Below are 16,908 nucleotides of genomic sequence, written 5' to 3'. Positions count from 1 at the left end.
TATAATTTTTTCACAGATTTGTAACTTACTGACAGCGCACAAACGTATAATATAACGTTACTTTCGAGTTCAACTATGTTTTGATCTACTACGAACGCAAGACTCGATATTATAACACAGTCGAGTGTTGTCATGTCAGTACTTTATGTTGAACATGGTATGAGGAAACAAAATCTGTAGTTTTGTATTTATGGTTTGCTTTTTTCTGTGGTAGGTTTAGGCAGTAGGCACAGACAAGACAGAAATGTGTCATGCCTGGGGTCCTCGCGGTATCCCCTGTCCACGGGAATGACGTCCGTGGGTTCTCGGGTAATCAGCTGATTTAAAGCACTAGAAAAACACAATAACACGTTTCTGGTGTCAGAAAATAAGTAACGTTTTGCGAGTACTGTAAGGGTCATCCGACCAGATATGTTTTTGTCATGATTCATCTATAGGTAAGGACCTTACACGACTGTTGTAAACTGTTTGTGTACGTTGATTACAGCATTTATGCTAAGTCAGAGGCACCTAGAACGTTACATGGCTACTTGGCTAGGCCTGGTTGTGTTGCTTTGTTCGTTTAGTTTGGACGTCATTTAAACGTTAAATATATAGTTGACATCTAGCAGGAGAACTCACTCCCTCGGTCACTTGCCAATCAAAAGGGAATTGTATTGAGGAACTTTACGTAGCTTGTAGGCTCTCAGCTCCCATACTTGTCTATTACTACTGTATAGCCATGCTAATGTTAGCATGTCATAAGCACCAGCGCTAGTTCTCTGTACTGTTGATGTTGTTGTGTAATATGTCATCGTAACACAACGATGAGAGATGTAGCCAAGCTGCTCAATGGACATTTAACTATGATGTTTTCCTGTTGTGGGCGCAAAGTAACACTTTGTCGTTTGTTATGAGCTAGATGTAAACATGTAATCAGTTGTCCATCTTCGGGTGCCATCTAGCTGAGTCAGTCTCTTTGCTCTCTCTGTGCAGGTCTGGACTGTGTCGTCCTTTAGCACTCCTCTCTATAGAGTATAGACTTTAATCATGGACAAGATTTTGGAGGCCCTGGTCTGCTCGAGCCACCCTGTGAACCTGAAGAAGGCCATTGTGAAGAGGGTGGTGGAAGCGGCAGAGAAGGAAGTCACAGAGGAGCAATGTAAGGCGCTGTACACTCTCACCGCCCGTTTCATCTTACTGGGCGAGGATGCCTTCCAGAAGAAGGTGGGCTTCCAGGTCCTCGAGGCCTACGCTCGCTACCACCGCCCCGAGTTTGAGCGTTTCTTCACCAAAGACTTTGTCCTGGGCCTGCTGCAACAGGGCTACGGCCCCCTGGACCACAAGGACCCCGCCATCATAGACTACATCCACTGCAGCTTGCGTCTGCTCATCAGCTGCCCCTCGGTGCTGGAGATCTTCAGCGTGGTCCAGGTGGAGGTTCTGAGGATGGTGTGCGAGCGGCCCGAGCCCGCGCTCTGTGCCCGCCTCAGCACCATGCTGTCGGACTTCTTGCAGTGCATACCCAAGGACAAGTCGGCCCTCCTGTTCTGCCAGCAGCTGGTGAGGACCATCAGCTACTTCAACTCTCCCGCCAGCCAGGAGAGGGAGCTGCGGGAATATGTGGGCCAGGTGACCAAGGTCAGCACGCTGCTGCAGAACATCTGGAAGGCTGAGCCGGCCACCCTGCTGCCCTCCCTGCAGGAGGTGTTCGCCATCATCTCCTCTACCGGTGAGACCACTCCTCTAAGAACCATGCCAAAGTAGAGGAAGAAAGTTGGGGAAAAAAATTCAATGTTCATCAGAGCATCACAGGGAGACAATGGGCCTCATTTACTAACACGTGTGTTGAAATGTACTTACTTTGTGAACAAAATAAGTTTGCGCCACACAATCATGACATGGATGCTGCATACTGGCCAATTTAGTTCTTACCAAAGTAATATTTTTTAATCAAAATCATTCGCTAGCATAATGTAATGCCCAGGATTCGAACCCAGGTCTCCCACGCAGGAAGGGACACTAAAGCATAACATCTTATCCACTAGCCTAAAGGGGAATTCCCCCTCGGCCGGGGGAAATATTAGACTTTTGGTCTTCAAGCTGAGGCTCTGAGCCACTCTGCTACAATAATACCAGTGCCCAAACTCAGTAGGGTAGTTTTGGCACTGGTAAGAGGGTCTGTTTTGATTGATTGATTGAAGACTTTATTAGAAGTTTGCATAGGAAAAGGTACAGTTTCATGACGGTACAGTTCACTGGTACAAGGTCTACTAAAAGGAGATCCTAGAAAAGACTAAGCTTATTTCCACAGGAAACCATTTAAGTATCTCATATAACATTGAATGACAGACGAATAGAACACAGTACTATGCAGTATTATGTAAATAAAATAAAATGAAAGAACAAAAAAAAGAAAACAGTAAGTCTAATCAAACAGTAAGTATATACAAAGAAGGGGCAGGGGAGGGTAGGGCTAGGTTTGTTTTTTTACCAGTTGCGAACGGCTGCTGCCTGTAAGTGGTTTTTCAGGGCAATTTTAAAGGATGCTAGGGATCCACACTCCTTTATGGCCTTCGGTAAGGCTTTCCACATTTTGGTGGTATAGCAGATATGTTGAAGGCTCAGAGTCAGAGAGCATAGAATGTCAGCGTGTCCATCACATTTTTTTACTGCCACAGCACTGCTGTGATGCTCAAGAGAATTTACTACATTTTATGTATAGCAGCCAGTTATGTGGCAACTACGGTAGCACCAGCATATCTTTGCAATAGAAACTTAACTCTTTGAGCGCCAGCGCCCTCTAGGGGCCAAAGAATGCCAGCGCATCTCTCATAGGCGAGCGCTTTAGCTTCCAGGACTTCAGCTTCCAGGACCTGACGTGCGCACGTTCTTGCACGGCATGGAAATGTCCCGGATGAAGATGCTAACAGAATTCCCATTTTGTCATCTAAAAGATCATTTTTGGGCGATTTCGCCGTAAATAAACCTCGCGCCGCTTTCCTAAAACACAAAAAAGAGATATAAGCCTTTAAAGATGCGGTCTTTCATTGGATTAGGCGGAGATTGGCGATTGCGTTCGCAAATTACGGCCGGCCGGGACGTTGTTAGCTTTCGGCTAGTAGCTACAAAAATCAAGCCAGGCTTCAGAAGGCCTCTTATCATTTTATTCATTTAATTAAAAAAAGCCGGACTATTTCGGGATCGGCACACTCGTGTACTCATCGGAAGCGGCGCCGAACATTGGGTGAACATTGGGGAGCTCAAAAATGTATTTTAAACCATTTTTAATGGAATATATCGTCGGACAGAGTAGAATGGCTAGCTGGCTAGCGGCTAGCGAGCCAGGACCACCCACGACTCTACAAGCAGCTCGGGGTAAGTGAATTAATAAAAAAAAGATTGTATTGGATTGAAATAAAGCCGAACTAGTTCGGGATCGGCACCAGATGAGTTAATACAGACCATAATATTTGTGTTTAGTTGAAATTAATCAACAACACTTATCGTCAAGTTTCCTAGCAAGCTGGGTAACAGTAGTGCGCAAATGTATGGTCATAATAACTAATGTTTGTAATTCATTTAATTAAATTACGTGATCCATGTCAGTCAATAATAATGTGGGAACACAACCTGACTGAAATAAAAAGGGTTGTAGTCTGCCGTTAAATTCCATGTTTGTTGGTTGTTGGTTGGGAAGATGGTGTTAAAAAGTGGCCGCGTATCACAAGACATGGGTTCTGCAGGAGGGCACGCCTGTAGTCATGCAGCTGTAATGATTTGGTTAGTAATATAGGATTACGACTTATCCTATGCGTAATAATCATATTATCAAGCCCTGAACTTGCATAACAAGCGTCCTTTAACCCCCATGTGGAGATTCGGGTGTTACAGCAGCAACAGCAGTAAATGGAACACAGGAGGTAGGCTACAGCTAAGAGCAAGTGTCAAGAGCCGAGCCAAAACAAATAAGAATGCAAATTAATTAATGATAAAACACTTGAAAAACACAATGCCAAATTGGTGTCCACGGCAAAAACCTCTGTCTTAATTCAACTATGAGAGTATTGCATGTGACGTGACGTGAGACACTGAAAAGTGGAAATAACTGGTCTTCAAATGTATATTTGTTGGCGCAAGAATATCAGAGGTGTGTGAACTCATCTCGCAAATGAAATGTGAACTGTTGTATTCAGAACATTTGTTGATCTTTTTCGTAACTTGATTCATAATATAGTGTCTGCCAGTACTGGTTTGACTTGGCAAAACCCATGATGACTCTACTCCACCACGTTCCAAATTATTCAGGCTGCCAGCAACGGCATACTTTGATCCCGTCTCTTAATTTTCTCATTTATATCTGTTTGATCTTAAATCATGCAGATACAAAATGTTATAACTGTATCTGTATATTGTAAGCATAAAGCCTGGCACCTTCATTGTCTTATGACTGATTAGTACTGGGTAGGTCCATTTTCTGTGTTATATCATGTTGTATGAGAAATGCAGTTATTTTCAACCAGGTTGAGAATAACTCCATTCTCATACATCATGGGTGAATGAATGGTAAATGTCCATGTCCGAAGGAGCCCTTCGGTTAGCCCATTAAAACATTGAAAGTATCAAGAATGCATTTGCATTATTGAAGATAGGGTAAGTTAAAACTTGTTTTGTTTTTTGTTAAAGGGTTAGAGCCATATGTTAAAGCACTATTCTGATTGTAATAATTTCCTATAGAGCATTTGTTCAGTAACCGGGATCTCCCTGTCTCTCCAGTTAATAAACAGAAAATAAACGTTCTGGTGGTTTACCAATTTCAGTCAATCATGAAAGATAATAGATTACCTACGTATTTATCAGCTTCAATTGTATAGTGTTCCAATTTTGTCTGCTCGTTTCTTTGTATCACTACTTCTATTGTTTATCTGTGAGTTCTCTCTCCTGAATGGAACAAAATTGGTGTCGTGACCTGAGCTGAAAATGCATGTTCTAAAGAGCTGGAGAGACTCCTGTTACTGAACAAAGTAAACACTCTAGAAAAAATCACACCCGTGTGAACTGAGCGGTGGTTTACCCACCAACCCCCCCCCCCCCCTGTGTGTGTGTGTGTGTGTGTGTGTGTGTGTGTGTGTGTGTATATGTGTGTGTGTGTGTGTTGATGCACAGGCCAGGCTAGACTCAACAGCACCTCTCTGGTCACCCAGGGTACTGAGGCTACATACACCAGAGGCTACAGACACACAGACAGACAGACAGACAGACAGACAGACAGACACACACGCACGGATACACACACGGCCACGCTATGGAGACGGTGTGACCACCGCTCAAAAATGAGTATTAGAATATAGAGCTATTTCACTTATTTCATCACTTGCTGTACCCTACCATTAATGAATGCATTATACATTTTATATTCACATTTTTACTAAAGAAATGCAAAATTACCAGATCTACAAGCTCACACCGCACTGCGATGTGACAAATTGTGAGCTATACATTTTTTAAATGGGACTTAAGCGGTGAACTAATTGAATTTGCTTCTGCCATGATGCGACGCGTAGGCAGTATTTTCTTTATGTGGAAAGGAAACAGCATCAATCTTCCTGCTGAAATCCTGCCAGTTTACGCACAACAGTGATCCATAAAGCAGAGAAAACAGGTTATGAGTTTTGCCCTATTATGCTTCACTCTTCAGCTGGGCATGAATGTCATCCATCAACTTGCACTTAGGCAATTTCTGTTTCTATAGAATTGTGGGTTTTTGTGGTTGGCCTGTTATTCCTCTGGCTTCCTCCCTCAAAATACACAGTGGAGGGCAGTAGTGAGCTTTGGATGATCCAATGATTTGGCTTATGACTGAAAATACTCGGATATACTTAATTAAACAATAAAAAATAATATATTATTCAGTCCATACCCCTTTTTTTTCCTTCTTTATTCTGACAAATGATTGAGCTTTAGAGGGAGACCATCAGGGGCTACAGCCACTGGTTGGATTTGAGCTTAGGCCACGTTCAGGCTCATATGACTAGTATGTACTAGAATTAACCTCTTGGCTCTCAGTTCCTGCTAAGTTATATATATATTTGAATGTTTTTGCTTTCCTCTGCAGACTCTGGCTTTGATCCATCCATTGCCCTGGCCAGTCTGGTGCAGCACATTCCACTCCAGATGATCACAGTGCTCATCAAGAGCCTCACCACAGACCAGAACGTCAAAGACGCCAGCATCACTCAAGCACTCTGCAGGTTAGCAGGTTACAGTTCTTCTAGAACAGGGGTTCTCAAACCTTCTTAGGCCGTGACGCCCAAAATAAACTTGGGAACCCCACCCTGACAAGCACTTGGAATTGTAGGTATTACATTTAATGTGACTCGGTTCCACAGATAAGTATTGTGAAAATAGCTGATCTACATGCTTACAACTTCTCGCAACGCGAGGCGTTTTCAGCATGTAGATCGGCTATTTTCACTCTTGCTTACTTAATATTTGACAGTTTGGCCAGTTTGGTATTAAAACGGTCTTGAAAGTCCTTAAATTGTCACTTTAGAAATGTGCAGATACCATGTATACACTTATACTGTGTGTTGGTTTGTTAACCATTGAGTGAGAAAAAAAAGACATTAAGCTAATCATCTGGGGACCCCACAAAATAATTTGCGAACCCCACTTGGGCTCCTGACCCCAAGTTTGAGAACCACTGTTCTAGAACAAATGTGAATGGATGTTGTGGCATTAGGTAGATACAAATGACTCAATCGTGGTGTTGATTTAAAGGGGTGCTTACATCAATATCTCCACACGCAAAAAAAGTAAGAAATAGTAATAACTTAACAATATATGCCTAGTACCCTTCAGAAAGAAGCAACTTCATTCAGCATCAGAATGCTTCAGTATCATGTAGTCATAGCAATGCGTTGTCACATACCTTTCTAATGGAATTCCCCTGGTCTTGTTTAACCTGTGCAGGATGATAGACTGGCTGTCTTGGCCTCTGGCCCAGCATGTTGACACCTGGGTCATCGCCCTGCTGAAAGGACTGGCTGCGGTGCAGAAGTTCACCATCCTTATAGACGTCACCCTGCTCAAGATCGAGCTGGTGAGTCAGGAGAACACATCTCTTACTTTCTTTTTTTCTGTCTCTCTTGCTTAAGCTCTGTGAGATTGCCATAGTTTGTGGGATGGATGGATTGACGGATTGATAGATTGATAGATAAAGAGATTGTTTGATGGGTGCAATAACTTGATCTTTTTTCCATAGGTGTTCAACCGCCTCTGGTATCCTATTGTGCGCCAGGGGGCACTAGTCGTTCTCTCCCACATGCTGCTGAGTTTCCAGCATTCCCCTGAGGCCTTCCACTTGGTAAGGGCACCTTCTCTCGCTCCCTTTCCCCACAGCCTATTTCTCTCTCCCTCTCCCTCTCCCTCTCCCCCTCTCCCCGCAGCCTATTTCCCTCTCATGCAACTCCTTTATTGTCTTTGTTTTTTTATGTTCTTGCTTCAATAGCTTCCGACCCTGTAGAGGACCTTTTCCCAAATTGCCCCAGCTCAGCAAAGCTGTTTCGTAAAATTATGTGTGAAACACTTGTATTATAGCTGACACAAGATGGGCCTTTTTCAAACAGTTCCATCAGTTTCTAAAAGCATCACAGCACAGGAAAATACTAACCTAACAAGACTGAAATCTCTCAGGTAATCATGATTATTTTGATAGGAATTAAAGGTGCAGCAGAGTAGTAAGATATTGTTAAAATTTCATTTCATTTCAACACCCTGCATTTGAGAGAAAATGCAGCCCCTGTGTTATTCCTTGCCTGTGTATTTGGATTTTCCTAAATCTCACACCTCTTAAAGTGTCTCTCGGCCATTCAGGGGAAATTGAACTACTGCTTGCACACATGGATGATTGGCAGGCAGTAGTTGGTACCTTTTACTTGTTTAACTTGGCCAAAAGCCAATATCCAGAAACAGTCCTATTCACTGGTGCCAAAAATGGTGTATTCAAGAAAACTACCCAAAAAAGACTAGAGACTAGAGAGAGGAGAATGATTGATCAAGAAATAATACAAATAGTGAATTTAGATGGCCAGAGCAGAGAGACTGTAAACATTGAAGACTGATTCTCAGTTTGCTCTGTGTTAGTCTGCTTAATGATCAGTAATTGTATATAATCTAGTTTTATTTTGGTAGTGCTCGCAAATATAGAGCTAAGCTAAGCCTACACAATTAAGAATTGTGTAGGTTTGGCACAAGAACAATAAAGGTACAGTATCTTTCTATCATTCTCTGTCCCAAAAGCTCTCCCTCGCCTTCCCAGTTTACAGTACTAGTTAGTTTTTTATATTGTCTATCTGTCTTTCGTCCATGTCCTCAGGTTGTACCACATGTGGTCCATTTGGTTCAGTCTCTGAGGACAGACGGCCTTCCTACCAGCAAGGCCTTCCTCCTTCAGTTCACTGAGCTGGTCCACTGTATGATGTACCAGTATTCCGGCTTCCCTGAACTCTATGACAACATACTGGAGGCCATCAAGGTAAACCAAACACAGGACACGTCTTATACAACTGTCTGCGATACAACTGTCTGAAAAAGATAGTTTTAACCACACCCTGGTGTCCTCTGGGGTGAACATTCATTTGGCGAAAATGTAGATCTACAAGCTTGTCAAATCGTTTACCGGTAGTTGAATGTTCTGTGATGTATAGACCAAGTAGGCCCCTGAGGGACATTTTGAGTGGTTAAAGTGGTTAAACTATTATTATACAGCACAAAATGTATAAATTGTGATCACACATTTAACATTAAAACACTGTCATCAATGCAATCCATAAGTTACAGTATGAAAGGGGGCCAAAGAGTATTATGTTTTTTGTTTTTTTTAAGAGTATAACCAGTCGTGCTATATTTTTTTTACTGCGTTTTTCCAGGATCTTCCAAAGCCCAGTGAGGAGAAGATCAAGCTGGTTCTAAACCAAAGTGCCTGGACCTCTCAATCCAACTCACTTGCCCCAGGTCTACTGAGGCTGGCTGGGAAGTCAGAGACAGGAAAAACAGGCCTGGTGAACCTGGGAAATACGTGCTACATGAACAGCATCATCCAGACGCTCTTCATGGCCACAGAGTGAGTACAGCTCATGTGCTCAACGTACACGTAAAAGCGCATTTTCATTTGGTACAGGTAGGGCTGGGGCGGTATGGATTTTTTGTTATCGCGTTAATAAGTCACTGTAATACTGACGGTATGTCTGTATCATGGTATCTCCCCAAAAAGTTATTTTGAATGAAAAAATATTCAAAAAGGTTTTTTTAAATAAAATTAAAAAAATAATATATATATATTATGAACTCAACACTGTCTGCGGCATGCATTACACAACCGCGGTATTGTGGTTATTGCACCCAGCCCTAGGTACAGGTGAAAGCAAATGCATGGGAAGATAAAATGTGTGTTGATGGCAGGGTTCTTGGATGGCAAATACGAAAAAAAGAGTCCTCACACCAAATTGCTACCCCCAAAGATGTAGTTTACTCTGTAACGTTTCAAACCATCCGGCTCTTCCTCAGACCTTCACAAATAGTGTAGACTGACATGTTTATGTATGTGCCGTGTGACATCCCACACCTGTGACCCATCGGCCAATTAGTCCCAAATCAGTGTCACTGTTCAATGACACTGATAAAGTACCAAGTTGGTTGGTACAGTAGTTAGCAGATCTTTTAAGAGACATTGTTTATGGGAGAGATTAACAACCGTGTTTGTGTCCCAGTTTCAGGAGGCGTGTGTTGTCTTTACATCTAAATGGTGCCAATATAATGATGAAAAAACTCCAGCTGATCTTTGCCTTCCTTGCACACACACAGGTTAGTGTCATATAGCCATTGCCTATGTTTAGCCACGTACATCCTATGTACTTTGTCATTGTAGCGACAAAGCGACAAGCTCACAACGTGTCACAGTTGTATTGACAAAACGTATACATATATGTGAACAATTAAGATTTTAGTGTTAATGTGGTTAATAAAAGTGTTATGTATTCCTGTAGAAACCAATGAGTAAATTATGGCAGGGATACAACCAAAGTTTGAATCCACTGTACACAATGTCCTCATGCTATTTTAAGGCACTTCGGAAAAATACTTTTATTAAATGTAATATTGTAATGACATAATGACATGTCTGTATGCATGCCTTGTGTTCATGTCTGTCTGTATGCATCTGTGACCTACAGAGGGCAGCATATGCTCCCAGGAACTTCTTTGAAGCTTCTCGACCTCCTTGGTTCAATGCAGGCGCCCAGCAGGACTGTTCTGAGTACCTCCGCTTTCTCCTAGACAGGTATCACTGCGGTCACACTCAAATTCTATATACTTGGTTGACCGAGTTCTCCCACAGGTCTCCTCTATTCCCTCGACACTAAATCTACTACTGTATTTGGTGAAAATAGTTGATGTCACAGCGCTCACTGCAACATATTGTGACCTTGTAGATTTCCTTCGATCGAATATTATGACATGCCCAGAATAGGGACACTAAGGTTAACTTCAGGTGGTTAATCAATGTCAGTTACACTTGGAACTGTACATGATTTGTTGGGAGTTTGTTCTGAAGATAAAAATGACATTGAGTCATACTTCAATTTGCTCTGATGAAGGTTACATGCCGAAATGCAACTGGGGGAGTAAAGAAAATAGTCAACTGAGCTTTTTTTTTTTCTTTTTTTTTGCTGTTTTCCCCACCTCATGGATTTTACTAAAATTATTGGATGAAATGATTCTGATAGAACAGCATTGTAATTGCAGTGAGGATAATCATTACAAACATTAAGTGTATTATGTCTAAGATCGTGTCTGTCCTCTGTCAAGGTTGCATGAAGAGGAGAAAACCCTGCAGGTCCTGCTACCAGACAAGCCAAATGTTGTCTCTTGCAGCGACACTACTAGCAAAGACCCAGGGATTCTGACTTCCACAGAGGGGATGCAAGATGGACATTTGACCCTGGTAGATACCAAACCTGCGGATGACAACAGAACGTTGATTGAGAAAATGTTTGGTGGAAGACTGAGCACGGGCATCCGCTGTATGCACTGCAACAGCATCTCGGAGAAAGATGAACCCTTTACCGACCTATCACTAGCCTTCTGCCCCTCTGATGCCATCACCCAAGAAGGCCCTCAGACTGAAGGGCCCTCTGAAGAGCCCAAGGGGCCTTGCCAGGGTGTCAACGGTGGCAGCGAAGCCCCCGAACAAGGTCCGGCAGCAAAATCACCAGCTGGCGGCGTGCATTTTGCACCGATGACCAATGAACCACCTCTCTCTGTGCCCGACATGGTCAACTACTTCCTCGCCCCGGAGATCCTGGATGCAGAGAACGCCTACTTCTGTGAGAGATGTGGATCGCTGCAGCGGGCGGAGAAGGCCATGAGGGTGGTGGCTGCACCAGAGTACCTGATCCTCACCCTGCTGCGCTTCTCCTACGATGCCAAGTGCCACGTGCGGCGAAAGATTCTGGACAACGTCACCATTCCACCGCTGATGCGACTGCCCGTGCACGCCCCTCCACCGCCCATAACGTCTTCCTCTTCCACCTCCTCCTCCCCGCCACCTCTGCAGGTGGATTCTCCTGAGAGCAGCGAGAACCTGGCAAAGAAGCTCAAACCTTCGCAGAAAGATGAGGAAGAGCAGGAGAATGGTGGAGAGCAAGTAAAGAGAGCAGAGCTGATGAATAGAGGAGGCAGTGGCGACATGACGATCCACTCTGTGCCCTACATCCTCAGCTCTGTTGTCATGCATTCTGGGATATCGTCTGAGAGTGGCCACTATTACGCCTATGGCCGGAACATTACTGGGGCGGATGGAGCGCAGCACCAGGCCAATCACTTCGCCCTGGAGGAGGACTCAGGGAATGACCTCTCCACCTGCTCCGCCCCGTCAGCCTCATCCAAACAGGTGGAGGTGGTACTCAGCACCAGCGGCCAGGAGGCCAGGGATTGGCTGCTGTTCAATGACAGTCGAGTAACATTCACGTCCTTCCAGTCGGTGCAGAACATCACCAACCGCTTCCCCAAGGACACGGCCTACGTGCTCCTCTACCGGAAGCAGGGAGCGCCGGGGCAGACCGTGAACGGGGGAGGGACGGCTAACGGAGTGACACTGAGCTCTGAGCCTCCGCTGCAGAAAGAACTGCTGGACGCCATTACCAAGGACAACAAGCTGTACCTGCAGGTGAGGCTGGAGTGCCAAAATGCTGGAAAATGTATATACAGTATGTTACTTATAAAAGTGTCTAGCTGTTGTTGGTGGCACTGGCATCTGCTGACACAACATCCCTAGTCCAGACCACTAGTCCATGCTGCGATGATATTTCGGATTTATACTTTGTTTCGCGTCTGTGTCACAAACTGTTGTGAGCTCATAGATCAGCTATTTTCGGTGCGCGCAACAAAGTATAAATCGCACTATACTCACGTGTAGGCCCTCTCTCTTTTGCCCCTCACTCCAATTAGTTTCATGACAGAATTGTCCAGGTCTAGCCCATGTCAGCAGCCTTTTGGCAACATTTTGTTGCCAAGTGCAGGAGGTTAAGGGGAAGAAATGATTAATGTTGACACACGTATTTAATTTGCTGCTAAGTGGTTCATTGGACATTCAGACCAAGTCACATAGCTTAATTTATCATGTGAGGGAAATGCATTCCACTATTCACATCATTACATCACACCATTTACTAACACTGTAACCACCTTTTGACATGATGATTATTATGTAATTATTAGCTTATTGTTACTATCATCATTATTAACATTTGTGTTAGTGATTCAAGTGTGAAATAGCTGTGGGGCTGGCTGCACACACGTGGTGCAGCTGTGCCCACATTTGGGTGTACTACTGACACAGGAAGAAACCTCACACAGCTCTGATTTATACTTGGAACCAAATCTGAGCTGTCTAAAGGGAGAGGTGTAATTTCATGACTCACTGGTTTGTGGAATGTTGTCAGTCATGTAGCTGATGACAAGAATCAACCCTAGAGGACGCCGCAATACTCTGAGATGAACTGTCACTATAACATGGTGTCATTGACTGTTAGTTACTACTAACCTTACTTTTGCTGAAGGGTTTTCTCACTTGTTGATGTATATCCACCTGTTTCCGCGGGAGTTTACTGGAGATTATTTGGACCTGTTTGCACCACACTTCCGGTTTAACAGCAGACATACAAGCTCACGTCGCGTCGCAGATGCAGCCTGTTGTGAGCTTGTAAATCACACTCGGCTGCAGCGCCGGAAGCTCGGTACAGCGTCTGCGCAATGCACTATGGGGCGTTGGAAACTCGTGGATATAGGCCTGTCTTAACAGAAAGGCTCACAGGGCTGCACCCCAGGGCACCAACCTCCGGGGGAAAAATACTAAAACTGACTTGTATTGATTGATTGATTGATTGAAGACTTTATTAGAAGTTTGCATAGGAAAGGTACAGTTTCATGACGGTACAGTTCACTGGTACAAGGTCAACTAAAAGGAGATCCTAGAAAAGACTAAGCTTATTTCCACAGGAAACCATTTAAGTATCTCATATAACATTGAATGACAGACGAATAGAACACAGTACTATGCTGTAGATATAGTCAGGAAAAAAAAGAAAGAATAAACAAAAAACAGTCTATACAAACAGTAAGTATATACAAAGAATGGTCAGGGAAGGGTAGGACTGGGCTAGGTTTGTTTTTACCAGTTGCGAACGGCTGCCGCCTGTAAGTGGTTTTTCCAGGGCGATTTTAAAGGATGCTAGGGATCCACACTTCTTTATGGCCTTCGGTAACGTAAGGTGTTCCACATTTTGGTGGTATAGAAGAAGAACGAGTTTGACCCTTTGTTGGATTTGACTCTTGGGTTGAAGATCTGTGGCGCTGCCTCTGGTGTTGTAATTATGGACATCCTTAACGTTTATAAAGTATTTTGACAGGTACATGGGTATCATAGTGGTGTGGTGTAGTGTATCTTGTACACCAGGCCCATTGCAAGTTGCTGTACACTGTCATCTACTCTGAGCCACCCCACTCTACATGTACATACTGGTGCTTCCTGTACATTGGCACCAAAATATTGTCTTGGTCGTTTCAGCAGCGCTACATATTCAGACCCTATAGCCTTTCCTCTAGTGCCACCATCAGGCCAACATACAGTTGGGTGTAAGGAGCAGCACAGCACAGACTATAGAGAGTCTTACTCTTAATTATTGTTTTATTTCCAATAAGAAAATAAGACAGTGGGATAGGTAGGGGGCCTGTGGTCTGGACAATTTCACTTTTCTTTGCAGTTGTGGAAGGTGGAATGACAATAAAGACAAAATCAGGTTTCCGACTCTTTTTTTTAAAGCTCTTAAATCCTTTGGGATCTTTTCCCCATTGATGTTTTGTGTTGAGACAACAAGAAATGAGTTCACACATGGTGAATTACAAGGCCACTATCCCCAAAGAAGCAGTGAGAAATTGTTATTTATCGTCTTTCTTCATTTCCCCACAGGAACAGGAGTTGAACGCTCGTACCCGGGTTCTCCAGGCGGCCTCGACGTCCTGCTCTTTCAGGCCAAACGGCTCTGACGACAACGATCCCCCGGGCAGCTGTGGGCCTTCTGGAGGGGGAGGGGGCGGCGGTGGGGGTGGGGGGTTCAACACCATTAGCAGACTGGTCTTTTGAACATAGAGAGACTCTTTGGAACTGGAACAGACTGACTGGGAGACCTCAGTCTCCCAGTAGATGTGCACATGAACCTTTGTTTGCCAGAGTACTGAAGATGTTAAAGAACACACACACACACACACACACACACACACACACACACACACACACACACACACACACACACACACACACACACACACACACACACACACACACACACACACAAATGCACAACAGTGTTAATTTTGTTTTAAATCATTTTAGAAAGAATTATTTATTCAATCCATGCTCCATTTGTATTTATTTGCATTTACTCGGCTTCTGACACTGAAATTGGGGGTTGCGGGTGATGGTAATGCTAAGCAACGGAGTATAAACATTTATATTACTTCACTTAAATTAAAAAAGAGGAAAAAGACAATGAAATATAACTTGATTTAAAACAAAAACCTATATGCAAATTGTAAATGAATCACTGATTTATACGCTTGTCGCTTTTCCTTTGAAGAACAGGCAAGGCATTTTTACCCCCTGTAGTTCATGTAATGTAAAATCCATAGTATCAGCTTCTCATCTTAATTACATTAAACATTGACATTGAACATGAACATTTAACTGCTCATGAATATGATTTATCACAAGTTTTGTTAAATTAACACTGGCTTGCACACACGCACGCACGCACGCACGCACAAACACACACTGAGGCATACACTACAGATTTGAGAAAGCACTGTCATTTATCACAGAGACACAGTTGGAGATCCTTGACATGTAATTTTTCTGTTAACCATAACTCACAACTGTCTGCCTCAATGACAACCCTGAATTACCTTTCTGATTTGCATGTAATCTTCCTTTATAAGTTATGGATTGGAATTTGAACCCCCACCACCCCAACCCTCCACCCTGTTGTTCCAGGGACATTTGGTTATTTGCTGTATGATGAGTGCTTTGTTATTTTAAAAGTTTCATATCACATGCAATAAATGTACATATGACTTCAAAATATCTATACTATCATTTTGCGAATGTCTGTCTGAGTGAGTGTCTGTCTGAGTGTCTGTCTGAGTGTCTGTCACAGCGTTTCTCCTCAGTGGCTGGAGCAATTGATCTGAAATCGCATCACCATTAGCATATGAACACACCTGACATAACTGTGAAGCCCGTTTGTCACTTTCACAAATCATATGCTGTATATTAGCATTTTTATGGTGTAACTACTATCTATTCTGCATCTAGCATGAGGCATATCTATTCTGCATCTAGCATGGGGCAACATGTTTAACCAGCTCTGTGTGTGTGTGTGTGGGGGGGCGGGCGGGGGGGGGGGGGGGGGGTGTTATTATAAGTCTAGCCTTATTTGCTAGACTTATTTACACAATTACATACTGTTAATGTTTTTGCTTTATGCTGTTATGAAAATGCAGTTGGAGGCATCCTTTATGATGCCTCATAGAATTCTAATTTGTTCATTCAGGGAGACTTTTGGGTGGTGCTAACCACCTCTACATCTTGCTTTGTCTGTTTGTGCCCGTCTGTCTCGCCTTATTAGTCAATTGGTGTCTGTCGTATGCCCAGGGTCACATTGGCCAAGCTTTGCGGGACGCTTAATGATATTAACTCTTAAATAGTGCCGCTCACTTCACACTTGGGGTATTTTTTTCCCCTTTATGATAATTTTACATGCATTTTTATTTATTTATAATGCTTATTTTGGAATAGAGAGGTAGTTAAATTAGGCCTAATCCAATATATGTGGTCAATATTAGCATTTTTTTTGTACCAATACAGAGTTGCCGATTAAGGACAATGTAAATGCTTTACCATACCCAGCAGTAAAACCCCATTGGAACTTTCTGTCATTTTATTTGTCAAGGTAGGCCAGTGACTAATAATCTTTAATGTACTTCCACTGGCAAAGAGGAAACGAAACCCAGAATAAACAGTGTTTGTGGTGAATAATTGTAGAATATCAACAGGACAGATTTGTATTCCTTTACCTGGCATACTTATCTGAGAGGTCTTGAGTGAGCCCAAGGATGATTTAGTGTTATTTATGCTCAAGGACGTGGGACACATGACTGCAAGTGGAATTGAATCTGAGACCTTTCCATTGACAGTCTGTCAACTGGGTCACCATGTCCCCCAAAAAGGGACACCTGAAGGTCAGGATTGTCGAGACAAGAAGGTCTGGGACTGAACTATCTGGACTGGACAATGTCATGGCCTGTTTTGTTAAA

The 16,908-nt window shown here is 43.3% G+C and overlaps 1 protein-coding gene across 1 annotated transcript; it reads left to right on the top strand.

The window, feature by feature from the left end:
• Positions 1–304: 304 nt before the first annotated feature.
• On the top strand, positions 305–14,680 carry usp38 (ubiquitin specific peptidase 38; the record flags this gene model as incomplete). Its single annotated transcript, XM_080720995.1, has 11 exons — positions 305–437; positions 976–1,711; positions 6,095–6,230; positions 6,952–7,081; positions 7,244–7,345; positions 8,357–8,515; positions 8,910–9,103; positions 9,750–9,843; positions 10,212–10,318; positions 10,846–12,205; positions 14,507–14,680. Exons 2-11 carry the CDS (start codon positions 1,030–1,032, stop codon positions 14,678–14,680), a joined length of 3,138 nt encoding a protein of 1,045 aa, XP_080577121.1. The 5' UTR covers positions 305–437; positions 976–1,029.
• Positions 14,681–16,908: the final 2,228 nt, after the last annotated feature.

The sequence above is a fragment of the Nannobrachium achirus genome (genome assembly GCF_963921795.1).
Source record: "Nannobrachium achirus genome assembly, chromosome: 3".
In the NCBI taxonomy this organism is placed as follows: domain Eukaryota; kingdom Metazoa; phylum Chordata; class Actinopteri; order Myctophiformes; family Myctophidae; genus Nannobrachium; species Nannobrachium achirus.
Note: the sequence above shows the minus strand (reverse complement) of the source record. Positions and strands in the feature narration are given on the sequence as shown.